This window comes from Branchiostoma floridae, chromosome 6, assembly GCF_000003815.2.
Source record: "Branchiostoma floridae strain S238N-H82 chromosome 6, Bfl_VNyyK, whole genome shotgun sequence".
Taxonomy (NCBI): Eukaryota; Metazoa; Chordata; class Leptocardii; order Amphioxiformes; family Branchiostomatidae; genus Branchiostoma; species Branchiostoma floridae.
The window spans coordinates 24,114,362-24,129,448 of record NC_049984.1 but is presented as its reverse complement, the minus strand read 5'-3'; the positions used below and the strand labels follow the sequence as shown (position 1 = coordinate 24,129,448).

General features: G+C 41.7%; 1 protein-coding gene and 1 long non-coding RNA gene across 2 annotated transcripts in view; both read right to left on the bottom strand.

Annotated features, from left to right (window-relative positions):
• Positions 1-15,087, bottom strand: part of LOC118418226 (dynein heavy chain 5, axonemal-like) — a 111,516-nt gene that overhangs the window by 62,867 nt on the left and 33,562 nt on the right. Inside the window, 8 exon segments of the mRNA XM_035824069.1 lie at positions 2,311-2,452; positions 3,067-3,212; positions 5,378-5,549; positions 7,467-7,673; positions 8,728-8,906; positions 10,095-10,237; positions 10,691-10,884; positions 12,559-12,784. Coding sequence (XP_035679962.1) covers positions 2,311-2,452; positions 3,067-3,212; positions 5,378-5,549; positions 7,467-7,673; positions 8,728-8,906; positions 10,095-10,237; positions 10,691-10,884; positions 12,559-12,784 — 1,409 coding nt within the window.
• Positions 13,741-14,798, bottom strand: LOC118418039. Its single transcript, XR_004831429.1, has 2 exons — positions 14,482-14,798; positions 13,741-14,041 (listed from the first exon to the last, which is right to left on the bottom strand). It is a non-coding gene; the product is annotated as an uncharacterized LOC118418039 (long non-coding RNA).

Genomic DNA, 15,087 nt, shown 5'->3' with positions numbered 1-15,087 from the left:
CGATTTGCATCGACACCGGCACCAGTGTTGATGCAAATCGACACCGGTGCCGGTGTCGATTCACTCTGACCAATCAGGGGAGCGATACCCACCTGCCTGGCCTGAATCTACGTGTTACGGCGTCATGCGTCAGCAGAAAGGAATGCTTTGTACAGTGTGCAGTCCATGTTAGAGTTAATCCAAACATTATTACTGTTCACATTCCTTCAAATTTATTGAATATGTACAACTATAACTTAGGATTGAATAGCAACACACTTGCCCCAGCAGAAGGGAATTTGTCATTATGTCAAGCCTTGGAAGTCTTGAATAAAGGATGTATGTATTATAAAGGAATCGAATTTGTTGCTTAATGGGTCAGTTTGTGTAGGCTATATGATAATAACGTTAATGCCCCGCCTTATCCTCTGTGTATATGGTGAGATAATCCCTGGTCAGGTGCGGACCAGGGATTATCTCACCATATACACCTCGGGCCGGGGCATTAACCCTTTAAATGAATCTATTTGGTTTGTTTGTTTGTTTGTTTGTTTATTTCGATCTCCAATTAGAGTTACAATTATTATCATAACTCTATTCTTCCTGGAGTCGTCCATCAACATTACAAATTAAAACCATCAAATAACATAAAGTCAACAAAAGTACATGTATACTGTATGACATAAGAAAAACTGAAGTGAACTGATTACAAAAATGTAACATAAACTCAGTAAACAGAAGTAATGAGGAGGGGTCAGAGGTCATAAGTAACAAAACATCAATCGTTGAAACCATAAATAAAATAACCAAATGGGTGTAATTAACAAAGAAAATATCCACAACACAAGTCAATTATCTACATCATATCAACATACAAATTCGTCTACCACCAATCCTGCAAGGGTTTGTTTGTGTTGATTTTTGTCCGGATCCAATTCACAATGTGTGTTTTGAAAATGGAAGGTGAGGTTGCTTTCATTTGTGGTGGGAAAGTGTTATATGACTTGGTGCATCTATACAAGAAGGTCCTTGTCAAGGCCGCAGTTCTTGGCTTAGGTAATCTAAAACCACCACTTGTCGCAAGACGAGTGCTGTGCTCATGTCTGCTACTAATGTTTTCTAATCTGCTATACATAGCTCTAGGTTCCTTAGATACTAATAGCTTGTTGAACATAGAAAGAGTGCCTGTGTACAATCTTTCTTTAACTGTTGGCCATTGTAGTTTACTATGCATATAATCAATGTTCTCATTATAGCGCGCATTAAGAATTAGTCTAGCTGCCCTATTTTGCAGAATCTGTAGCTTGTTCAAGGAGGTCTGAGGGCAGGCAGATAACAAGCAAGCACAATAATCCAGATGGGATAGCACTAGTGCCTGCGTCACCATCTTTAGCGGTCCATCCACAATCAGATGTCTAGATCTCTTAAGCATTGCTAGTGAACCAGTCATCCTGTTCAGGACTTTGTCTGCTTGCTGTGTCCATGTTAAGTACTGATCTATAATGAAACCAAGTAGTTTTGCTTGAAATACTTGTTCAATCCTTTTGCCATTCAAAGAAAGCTGTAACTCTGGGTTGCTCCTTAATCTGTGGCGACTTCCCATCAAAATCGATTTTGTTTTCTCCACATTTAATACTAATTTGTTTGCTTGTACCCAGTCCCATATATGGTTAAGTTCGGCCTGAAGTGTGTTTTGTATCATAGAGACATTTGGGCCAGAAGCGGAAGGAGTGGAGTCATCAGCATATAACTCTATGTTGGGCAACCCTGGCTGTTTGTAAACAGCTGAACAAATAAATAAATAAATAAATAACTCTATGTTACAGTGAGTTATAGCAGTGGGTAAATCATTGGTATATATACAAAAAAGTAATGGCCCCAAGCAACTCCCCTGTGGAACACCACTCAAGCATTTCCTGTGTGATGAGACTCCACCGTTAACACTGACAGCCTGTGTTCTATCTGTCAGATAGCTGTTGACCCAATTGACGGCCGACTGGACAAACCCGTAGCTCTTGGTAGAGTATTCAACTCCCACTGTCATTTTAAAATCCTGTCTTCATGTTGACTCTGTAAGTTTGATTGTAGAAACTTGGCTGAAATGACTATAAACTGTACTCTACTTTACTCTTGTTATTTTCTTGAACCGGTAAGTGCCAAAATGTGTAAACAACCCGGCGATAAATTTTGGTAAATTTCCACTCGGTCCAAAATCCAGTCCACCTATTTTTTGGGGTCCAGCTTTTTCAAGAAAAAAAAGGTTTTGTAATGGTACATTGTACCGATGTACCGGTACCCACCCCTAATCAGTAACAAAAATAATCATTGTACCTTCTTCCTCAGCCTCCTCCTCATCTTGCTCTTCCTCCTGCTCCTCCTCCTCCCCCAGCAGCATGTCAATCAACTCATTAGCCGCCTCCTCCACCAGCTGGCTCTTAGACTGGAGGGTGGCCGCTCCTTTGGAACACAACTCCTGAGGAATAGAGAAGAAAAAACATTCTTTATGATATGCCTACCTTCATCCTTTAAAGACTTTTAGAAAATTTTCATCATGCCTTACACAATGCCTTACACACAGGTATCTTTGTATGTTATACCTGTGCTGTTACAGTAATAATATTAGATATGGGTATATTGGATCTAGTGATAACTTAGGTTATCACATGTGGCTCTACTGTTATCACACGGGAGTGATAGGTGAGAGGAAACACACATTTCAATGCAAAATGTACCAGAGTTTGAGAAAATTTGCTGTCATCAAGCAAAAATTTTAACCACAGCAATTTCAACATCCAAATCCAGTATTGAATTTTTTTAAACAGCGGTGCACACAAAGTGCATTTGGAATTATTCCATGGAAGCCTGTGTGATGAATGTAGAAGCCTATATGAATGTGATAACCCAAAACATCACCTGGTGCAGAACAGCTAATATAAAAACATTATCAAGACCCAGATATAACAGAACTGATGTAACACTGTGTGTAGACACAGATATGAACAATAGGTAAAGTTGGACATAATGATCCAGCAGAATAGATCACGATAATCTCAACTGTTAGAATCTCTTGTCTAACATTTTCATTACCTGGGTCCTTTCCAAGAAGTGCTCTATTGTCCAGGCCTCCTCCTCAGGCAGCTCACACAGGACTGTGGTGGCCATTTCTTGCAGTACCGCATCGATACGGTAGGCGGAGATGTCATTCACACGGGTGATCAACAACTCAAGGGTTCCTACAGCAAACAGGGAAGCAAGGGGATTCTAAGTATGAGTTAAACCAAAGTTATAAAATTTCTAGAAATGAGTAATTGACAATCAAACATTGGCACCAAAGCTTATTAGTCAGACTGTCTTGTAAATGGTAGTCCTTATTTTCAAGCAATTTTTTTCATTGAGAATTCTAAGGACTTGGAATTTAGCCTTACACAAATCAAAGAAAGTATTTTTCAATCTCCTTCTCAGGTGTTGAATTATATTCAGACCAAGTTCCCTGCAATCTGGTCCTGTCCCTGGTGCTGAACAACATTCACATTGTTATCTTCCCCTGTAATCTATCCCTGTCCCTGGTGCTGAACAACATTCACTTGTGTTATTTTCCCCTGTACTCTATCCCTGTCCCTGGTGCTGAACAACTTTCACTTTGTTATCTTTCCTGTAATCTATCCCTGTCCCTGGTGCTGAACAACATTCACTTGCGGTTATTTTCCCTGTAATCTATCCCTGTCCCCGGTGCTGAACAACATTCACTTGCGGTTATTTTCCCTGTAATCTATCCCTGTCCCTGGTGCTGAACAACTTTCACTTTGTTATCTTCCCCTGTAATCTATCCGATGAGTCCCTGGTGCTGAACAACATTCACTTGCGGTTATTTTCCCTGTAATCTATCCCTGTCCCTGGTGCTGAACAACATTTACTTTGTTATTTTCCCTATAATCTATCCCTGTCCCTGGTGCTGAACAACATTTACTTTGTTATTTTCCCTGTAATCTATCCCTGTCCCTGGTGCTGAACAACATTCACTTTGTTATTTTCCCTATGATCTATCCCTGTCCCTGGTGCTGAACAACATTCACTTGTGTTATTTTCCCTGTAATTTATCCCTGTCCCTAGTCCTGAACAACATTCACTTTGTGTTAGTTTTCCCTATAATCTATCCCTGTCCCTGGTGCTGAACAACATTCATTTTGTGGTATTTTCCCTGTAATCTATCCCTGTCCCTGGCGCTGAACAACATTCACTTTGTCTTATTTTCCCTGTAATCTATCCCTGTTCCTGGTGCTGAACAACTTTCACTTTGTCTTATTTTCCCTGTAATCTATCCCTGTTCCTAGTGCTGAAAAACATTTTCTTTGTTATTTTTCCTGTAATCTATCCCTATCCCTGGTGCTGAACAACATTCACTTTGTCTTATTTTCCCTGTAATCTATCCCTGTCCCTAGTGCTGAACAACTTTCACATTGTTATCTTCCCCTGTAATCTAACCCTGTCCCTGGTGCTGAACAACATTCACTTGATGTTATTTTCCCTGTAATCTATCCCTGTCCCTGGTGCTGAACAACATTCACTTTGTGTTATTTTCCCTGTAATCTATCCCTGTCCCTGGTGCTGAACAACATTCACTTGATGTTATTTTCCCTGTAATCTATCCCTGTCCCTGGTGCTGAATAACATTCACTTTCTGTTATCTTTCCTGTAATCCATCCCTGTCCCTGGTGCTGAACAACATTCACTTTCTGTTCCTTAGGACAGGACGTTAAGCCCTGGTTAAATGAAGCTGTAAATACTGTACAAAAGGTTTGTCTTCTCTGTCCGTGGAAGAACAACTCCAGAGTTTAACAAGTTTTCTGAAACTCACTTTTCCTATCGGGCAAGAACATAAAAGATTTACATGCCCAAACTAACTTTTCACTTGCCCAAAATTTAAGTAGCATTTTGTGCAGTATATATTTTCACTGCCATCAATGGAATTCTTCTGTTATTAGCACTATTTGATGTGTTGATGAATGCTTGAGCCTTGATGATATGACTATGATAAGCAACAAATATATCAAAATCTCACTAAGGGAAAAATATTACTTGCCTGATCGTCAAGCACTTGTCCGATGGGCACTTTCACATGCCCAGGACAATCGGACTAGTGGACTGGAACTCTTCAGTTAACTGTATTGAGATCATTTTCACTTTCATGTATATGACTTGACTATGGAAGGTATGTAAAATACAAACCTATTCCAGCATATACGTCCTCGATGTAGGAATCTTTCACTTTCATGTCTAATTTTGTATATGAAGGTATATAAGATACAAAGTTTAACCTATTCCAGCATACACATCCTCGATGTAGGAATCTTTCACTTTCATGTCTAATTTTGTATATGAAGACGTATAAAAAACAAACCTATCCCAGCATACACATCCTCAATGTAGGCATCAATGTTGATGGATGTCCATGACAGCATGGTCAGCCCTGGCTCCAGGATCCGGTCCACCTTGGCCAGGTGAGGCTTGATCAGCTCCTGGAAGGCTGAAGGGACCTGTCCTCTCACTCGATTGTTCTCCTCAAGCATCAGCTGTGGGTACAGATGTATTGTCTTATAAGGCCATGCCAACTGTTTCCTTGGTTCTCTTTTGAATTCTTAAAAGCATAGGGCAGGGAGGATAACTTGAATGTGACTGTATTCACTCCAAAAAACTGAGTGCAACAAGGCATAAACCTGTTCCTCTGGCTGTCTTTTTTCCATTAAAGCAAATTTTCTATCATTTTTTTAAAAATCCGTGAACCAACAAATTAAATATATATGGCCTTATCTTTCCCGATGTGAAAACATATTGCTTTTGTTGGTGTGTTCTTCTTCTGTCATGAACCAATCAGAGCTTAGAACTGCTGGTGACATCACTTGTTCAAGGAGGTGCTTCAAGCACAATAAGAGGGTAGTGCTAGCAACCCCTCCCTTTAAAAATACACCCTGCTACAGATAGAGCAACAAAACTTGCTGCCACTATAAACAACAACAGTTACAAAAGTGCTGTTAACAAAAAATGAATTAGAGAGTGCCACCTTCATGCTGAAAAATTCCAATTGGAAAATAAAAATGGAGAGGGATAAACACTACACCCGTGCTTTATTTCACCCCTATTGCATTGTGCACTGTGGTTAGCATATATTCCATCATGACAGGCATCATATACAAGGATTTCTGTTCCTATGAGAATCCTTTGACAGGACACTTATTACACCACAAGGGTTCACAAGGAAATAGATGTCTAAAGTGGATATGCTGTCAAAAGGTAAGACTTAAAGTGCTTTTCCAAAGTCCCCAAAAGGCAACATAGTGTTCATACTGACACCTTTGTTTCATCAATGTTTTCCTTGAACTTTTTGATCATCTCCTGTTGTAGATGTAAATGTAAACAAGATACATTTATCTAAGACTAGTCACTGTACATGTATAAAGTTTGATGGATACTACTACTACTACTACAATGTACTTACTACTACTACTACTACTACTACTACTAAGGCCCGATCTAGACACATTTTTTCCCGATATAGCCGCATCCGCTGATATTGGCGGGGCCGATATCGGGGCGCATCTAAACACATTTTGCAAATGGTAGCGCGGGATATCCGCTCGTAGCGCGGAATACCCGCGGCGCGGAACATTCGTGACCCCTTTTGACCTCTGGTGACACATCCCGCGGATTTCAAAATGGCAGGAATGCCGGTAGCTTTTCCACTCGTTATCAATCAGGTAATGTTCTTTCTGTATCTCATGCGCGTGATCTTAAACATGAGACGCCATGCAAGGGTAGGGCGCAGGAGGCGATTGAGATACAGGGAGAGACAACAGCGGCCGGCTAGAGTGAACGCAGCGTTCTTTCTCGCTGCCCTAATTGTGGCAGAGGGTGGAGAGCCTGTACACCGGGGTGTACCAAGGAATCCCGCGTCCTTTTGGGATCTCCTCCTCCGACCATACACTTATAAGAAAGGCGGTTTCTGCATGGCTCCATGTGCAACGGGAGCGCCCAGCTTTTCACTCCGCCATCTTGCTCTCCCGCCCTAATATGCCGCTGTTCCCGCGTTATATGCTAATGAGCCCGCGTTAACTGTAGTTATATGCTAATGAGCTTCGCGAATTCGCGGAGCATCTACACGCGCGCGGAACATGTCGGGGACCCCTGCTAAGGTATCGGTAAGGTATCGTTAGATGGCTTACGAATGGTCCTGACCATTCGGGAGAAATTTTCCCGATATAGTAATGGCGATATTATAGTTGCATCTAGACGCTGAAAAAAAGCTGTCGGCGAGAGGTAGTAGGCTCGCCGATATCGGGAAAAACTGTGTGTAGATCGCGCCTAAGTCTTCTACTACTTCTACTACTTCTACTACTACTACTACTACTACAATGTACTACTACTACTATACAAAATCTCACAATATCATGATAATAAGGACTTTGTTTAGACAGCTTGCAAGTTGTAAGTACCTGTAGCTTGTTGTACAGCTCCTTGAAGTGTCCTTGCTTCTGTCGGAGCCCCTTGGCTGCGTGCGGCACCTCCAGACCGAGCCTGGCCATGCACTCCGCCTCCTTGATCAGGGTCAGGATTGACGGGTCAAAGTTTACGAAGAGCTCGTTGGTTTCAGGATGCCTAACGATGAGAGAGGCGGCAAGTCCTGCCTTCATGGCATCCACCTGTGCATAGGAGAGGTTTTTTTAAATTTCCTTTTTTATTCATGAGGCCATGTTCATTTTATATGGATGACTTTCAAGCATGCATCAATATTTGGCCATTTCTGAAAATAAAAAAAGTTTTGGACCATAAATTGTACACAGCAGCTGTAAAAGGAGCAAATACATGCTGTAGCTAAATATATATCGGACAGCATATACTAAATGTCAATGTCAATTTCAAGGTCAAAGAAGAAGATATGAAAACAAAAGGAAACATTTTTTGGGGGCCAATTTTTTATTTTTATTTCAATGGATGCATGGATGCTTTCATCAGTTTTGGCATTCCCTGAGGATGTCATCCATACAATAATTTTATAATCAACTCAACAGCCATCAGGGCCATTTTAGACCCAGGCCAAGCTAACCAATTGCATGACTTAAGATTTAAATGGTACCCTTACCCTCTCTACCTTTTATCATTTAGGTCTCACGAACATGCAAATGTGATCTTATTTGCTTGTTCGTCAGACTTAAATTGTACCCTTACCCCCTCTACCTTTTGCCATTGAAGTCTCTCAATCATGTAAATGAGATGTCATTACTCCCTCTACCTTGTACCTACCTGTCTCATCCAGGCCCTGTGGTACAACACCTCGAACTCCAGCAGAACCTATGACCTTATTTGCATGTTTGTGAGACTCAAATTGTACCCTTACCCCTCTCTCTTTACCTACCTGTCTCATCCAGGCCCTGTGGTACAACACCTCGAACTCCAGCAGAACCTATGACCTTATTTGCATGTTTGTGAGACTCAAATTGTACCCTTACCCCTCTCTGCCTTGTACCTACCTGTCTCATCCAGGCCCTGTGGTACAACACCTCGAACTCCAGCAGCACCTTGGCCTCATTTGCATGTTTGTGAGACTTAAATTGTACCATTACCCCCTCTGCCTTGTACCTACCTGTCTCATCCAGGCCCTGTGGTACAACACCTCGAACTCCAGCAGCACCTTGGCCTCATTTGCATGTTTGTGAGACTTAAATTGTACCATTACCCCCTCTGCCTTGTACCTACCTGTCTCATCCATGCCCTGTGGTACAACACCTCGAACTCCAGCAGCACCTTGGCCACCTTGTTGTAGTTCCTGATGATCCTCTTCCCCTCGGGAGTCTGCAGGACGGTGGGGTGGTCCTGGAACATCTCCATGGGCTCCTGCATCCTGCGGAACAGCTGACGGGCCCACGAGATCTTCCCTGTGGGGAACAGTTTGTTTGGGTTATAGGGTAGGCTGACTACTCTCTCTTTGCTACTCTCCAAGCAGAGGTTAGGCTCTGGCCGTTTTTTAAACATTTTTAGTTGTTTTTATCGGGCTTTCTATTTTAAATTGTCATTTTTCTTGAAGTACGCCAGCCAGTTAGGTTTTGACACAGCAAGATAAAAATGACTAAAATTTTTAGTGGGGCCGCGTAGCACAGTGGTAGTGTATTCGGCCCGTGACTGAGAGGTCGCCGGTTCGAATCCGCCTGCCGTGTTGCCGGTCTTGTGCCCTTGGGAAAGGCACTTTACACGACTTTCCTCACTTTACTCAAGTGAAAATGAGTCGTCCCTCGGATAGGACGTTAAATGGAGGTCCCGGGTGAGGGGAGAGCCACACCTCGAGCACGTAAAAGAACCCGCCACATGTGCGGTGGTGCGATGTGGCGGATCAAACCATTCTGGCCAAAATGGGGTAGGGAATTTCCCGAGCAGCCTCGTAACCCCTGCTTCGCCTATTGAGTCAGTGAAGTCAAGCTTGCTTAAGCTTGATGTTTCTGACTTAGGGAGCTACTTATGCTGCTGCAGTTATCGCTATGGGCCGCTCTTCATCACCATGATGGTAACATCAGGCCCTACGAACCTGATTTAAAAAAAAAAACAAAACAGCCGGAGCCTAACATCTGCTTGGAGAGTACTCTTTGCAGCCTGGGGCTTAATTGCGAGGAGCTTACATGCAATAGGCGGGACTAAATCGCAAGGGTCTGGAGTGAGCTGCCATTCGGCGCCACTCAGGTGACCTCAATACAACTGATACAGTAATTGCCCCATGTGCGGCCATTAAACAGTTTGTAGGTTTTTGATAAGTGTAGTGGGATCTTTAATGTGCTCAAGGTGTGACTCTCCTCAAACACAGGACCTCCATTTAACGTCCTATCCTAGGGATGGCCCTAACAAAAGCTATAGGCACTCATGTTTACCTGAGTGAAGTGAGGAAAGTCATGTAAAGTGTCAAGGGCACAACATCGGGACAAATCAGAGGTTTTGAACCCTGTACCTCTGGGTCAAACACCTTACCAATTGTGCCAAACAATGCCGCTACATGTACATCAGTTCTTAATGGCTCGACTGTGAGGCTGCTACCGGTTAAGACAATACAAAATGTTTTTCTAGCGGATTGATCCTACCTGCAATGGGAGGCATGTCCCTGGCCACAGGTGGGTCAGCCTTCTGTTGACTGTAGATCTTGGACGTCTTCTCAATGTCTTTCCCAAAGTTCTGCAGGATCTTGGCATACTTCTCTTCAATGTCAAGGTCAGGTATCCCGAGCCTGTTGAGCAACACACAAAAATAGGATGAGAAAAAGGTCAAGAAGAAATGACATGGCCATTTTTTTTTGGCCCAAAATTACTTTTTCAGGCAACATTATCTTTTAGTTAACAGCAGTCTATAGTAAGAATTTGGTTTAGAGTAATGTAAGAGTTTCAGAGAGAAGCAATTGGAAGATTGGTTGATTTAAACTACAGTAATTTATGTCATACAAAGCTTAAGGGTGATAAATCTCATTAGAAAGAAGGTGCAGAACTCAAATCTCAGGGCAGCATATAAAGCCCATTACAAATGTATAGTAATACAAAGATTCAAATCATTGTGATCATGGCAAAGACTTCATAGATTTCAAGGTTTGAGAAATTTGACCTAATAAACAGATCATTCTGTAGTATTATGTAATTCAGAGAACTGGACAGTTGACTTTGTGTTACAAAGACGAATCATGATTCACCTCTCATATTTCCTCAGCAGTTGTAAGGCCCTCTGTGTGTTGGTGAGCCTGTCAAAGGTACTGTCCATGAACTGCCTGATGCCGGAGTGGATCTCAGCTATGTTTGTCTTAAACTCATCGTAGTCCTGGTCATAGTCAGCCTTCCTCTGGTCCAGCATGTTATACGGCTTCTTCTTCATACCAGCAACAAGCACCTTTTTAAGTAGAAACTTAGGTTAGTCCACTCAAAATTTAATCCAACTAAACATAGAAAAACGTCTGGTTTGGTAACCATTACCTGTAACCATAGCAGGCCTCAAAATTAACTTTTTTCCCTACTGTCCCAGCATTGTCCCAAAAATAAATTTCAACTGTCCCGAAGTGAGGATGGACTGTCCCAACCCTATTTTCAGAAATTATGTATTACAACAACTGTAAGTCAGAGTACGCACGCCTGACAACCGCAGGCGCGGGGAGATCGGACATTCTGATGTTGATTCGTTGATTATTTTCCTATTGTCCCAAAAGTGTCCCAAAAAGATTTTTCAGTTGTCCTGGCCTAAATTTTAGTGGCCCCGGGACATCGGGACATAGTTAACTTTGAGCCCTGCATAGCATCTGTGGTTAGCCTGGGTACCATCCAGGTAGTAGTTCGCTCCTATGTTCGGTCTCCGTCTGGAGACCTGCACATTCAAACCGTCTGGTGCTAATGTTTACTTAGTTAAATGAGTGAAGTAAGGAATAGGTTCTAGAGCATTCGTTTGATGACAACAGGCCTCCCACAAGCTAGCGGATGGAAGGCCTGTTTGAACAAGCACTTGAAACATCGAGCAGATTAAAATGGGACTGAGCAGAGCACTTTGGACTAATGCTTGTAGCCTTTCACAGACTACACCTATATATCAGATATTTTGTGAAAATGTATATTGAAAGGTAATGTAGAATGCAATTAGATGTCTCCAGGAACAAAGGTTCCCAGAATTCTGGCTCAGGTTCCCAGAATTCTGGCTCAGGTTCCCAGAATTCTGCAGAATTCTGGCTCAGGTTCCCAGAATTCTGCAGAATTCTGGCTCAGGTTCCCAGAATTCTGCAGAATTCTGGCTCAGGTTCCCAGAATTCTGCAGAATTCTGGCTCAGGTTCCCAGAATTCTGCAGAATTCTGGCTCAGGTTCCCAGAATTCTGCAGAATTCTGGCTCAGGCTCCCAGAATTCTGCAGAATTCTGGCTCATGTTCCAGAATTCTCCAGAACTCTGGCTCAGTTCCCAGAATTCTGCAGAATTCTCCAGAATTGACTTTGTTCCTGGAGACATCTAATTGCATTCTACATATTAATTACCTTTCAATATACATTTTCACAAAATATCTGATATATAGGTGTAGTCTGTGAAAGGCTACAAGCATTAGTCCAAAGTGCTCTGCTCAGTCCCATTTTAATCTGCTCGATGTTTTGAATACATTCCATTAATTGCTCAAGTGTAGGGACCAATCAGCGCCTGCATCCAAAATTTGGACAATTCCAGATGTTAATGTGGTCCGGAATCCCAGAGGTCCAGCAGAGAAGCGATATATAAAGTGTTTAATGAATGTCAGAGCTAGAATCGACTGTACATACATATATGTACATACATGCGACTGACATATAAATGAACGCCAGAGCGTACTACTTTTTAGATGGTGCCAAGGCTAATCTGTGGTATATACCTGTGACACAAAAAATTTAGAATCAATATGATGTCTCATAAAAGATGGGCTGACAAAACCAGAAATTATTTCGGAACGTTTGCAACTCTACGTTCAGTATTTGAGAAAGTCTTAGATTGATTCTATGGGACAAAATTTGACAATAGAGCTTTTGCTCCCGTTTCAAAATTTAGAACTAAGTACATACCGTCAGTCTGCTGGCAAAGCTCTCCATGCCTTCGATCTTGCAGTCGGCCAGTCTGGAGTAAGTGTTCATGGTCTCAAACATGTCCAGGATCTTGTCCAGCCTCCGCACGAAGGTGTCAAACTTCCCAAAGATGTACATCTCGCTGAAGTCAAACTGTTTCTCATTGGGCATCTTCTGAAGCTTCTGTCGAGTCTTGTGGAAGCAGCGCTGATACTCCTGGTTCAGCCTGGGAAAGTACAATCACTTAGCGATCAAACTTTCAAACAAATGAACATTTCAAACAACTTACAGACCAAGCTACAAGTCTAAAGACTGACATGGTCACTAGATTAAATATGAGATAGCTTACTTTATTCATGGTTCAAAATACTGGGTGCAATTAGTATTATGCACTTTTGTGCAACAAAAATTTGAGCAGTGAACATGATTTTTGAATGTTGTTGCATCCAGATATTTGTGAAGGGTTATGTATGACTTGTACATGTAGGTACTAGATAATGGCATTACCCTCAGAAAAAAAATACAACTAGAAAGGCCGACATTTGCTTCAGAGCAAATACAGCATATTTCAGCCATACCCGTTCCCATGCAAAATTGAACTGTTCCAAATCACCCCTGTGCGGAAATCGAACATTCTAACAGTAACTTCTCGAAATGAACGACAAGAAAGGCCGACATTTACTTATGAGCAAATGCACCATTTTCACTCCGCCCCTCTGCCGATGCAACAATGTTCTTCCACAATCACACATATGGAAAAAAATCAACATTCCAAAATGGAGATATCTGTGGTCTGGTATTACAACAGAATAACATGGAATTTGGTATAAGGGTGCCCTCGACATATGCACGGTAGAACGAAACATTTTTGGCATACATCACTTCAAGAGGATTAATTTTTGGCCATTTTTAGTATCATTTTTGGCCCCTCTGTATTGCCATGGTATTGGAACAAAATTTTGTATGGAAATGCCTGTGATATATACCTCCAGGGCCTTTGCAATTTTGGTATTCATGTCTTGACAATGATGAAGTCTCTGGTCTTCTTGTATTAAAAAAAATGGTGATGGCATGTTGGATAGCAAGTGGGATGAAGTTCAGAATGATTATCTCTTCTCTCTCTTACAAACACACACACATACACACACACAGACAGCAAACAGTAAGAATGAAAAAAAAAACTTTCAATTTTTACAGTTTTACTTTCACAAAATTGCAATTTTACACTTGTCTGCTCTCACAATCTGATTGACTTAATGTAAATACAATGTAATTTGAGCTTACGTTTTTACATTGTTAAAAGTTAATCTGGAAAAATAGCAAACTACATACTAGATCTTATTCGCAGAAAATTACAATTCCGTCAAAATATATCTTTTCAGAATCGGTTGCGATCAATATCTACGTGTCCTTTTCTGGCTGGTTGGAATCAAGTCAGTCTGCTTCTTCCACATACAGTCAAAGGCCAAGCTCTGCTTCTCTTCTGTAGAGGGGTATGGAGGACAGAAACAGGGAGGTTAGAATTTCAATGCAAAGCAGAAATATCAAACTATAGGCAGATTTGGAAACAGTACACATTTCCACAACTATTTGCAATCTTCCATCAATCTGTTGCTGCCTGGGACAAAATCTGTGTGCCTCCTCCAAATACAGCTTCTCATGGACCAATTGTTTTCTTCTCTAGAGGTCACATCTTAACAATGCAAACAGGAGAGTGAGATTTGGCATTTCAAGGCAGACATCAATCAAATATTTGATGAAATAATTATACCATTGATTTGGAAAGTATACATATTGTTGCCAGAAGATAACAATGTGTTTGTGTTACACATAAATCTTCTCTTCGATCCCAATTCTGCACCTGTCTCTACAGTCTACACCTACATGTACATGCAAGTCTAGCGACAAGAAAACAGGCCCTACCTGCTGTGTGTCATGAGCACAATGTTCTTACTGCTGAAAAAAAAACAGAGACATGTCAATCTTTGTTTTACACATTTGTGGACACTTCAAAATGTTAATGCACAATGCTTTTGAATGATAAAGGAATATTGCAACAGAGGTATAATAAATACATATACACAACTTGTACTTGCAAATGAAAAGGTACAACTGACAGGATCAAAAAGGATTGACATGAATGAAATTAAAGCCATCATATAGAAGTCAAACCAGTGACATTTGGTATAACATCTACACAAATTCTAAAAACAAGTCCAAAGGATGAATTAATATTAACAAAACATGATTCATAAATCTACATGGCTCCCAATCACTGAGCCTCCACCAGGCTCCCTCTTGTCCTTTGGCAAGAGCCGGAGCGGGAACCTTTGTCATTCCCCATCCCCCTTGCCACCACTGAATGTGCCGTGTGGCAAGGGCCGGAAGCTGGCAACAAATATTTCATTCACAGGCATCCACCAGGCTCCCTCTTACCACTTTTGGCAAGAGCCAGAGCGGGAACCTTTGTCATTCCCCATCCCCCTTGCCACCACTGAATATGCTGTGTGGCAAGGGCCGGAAGCTGGC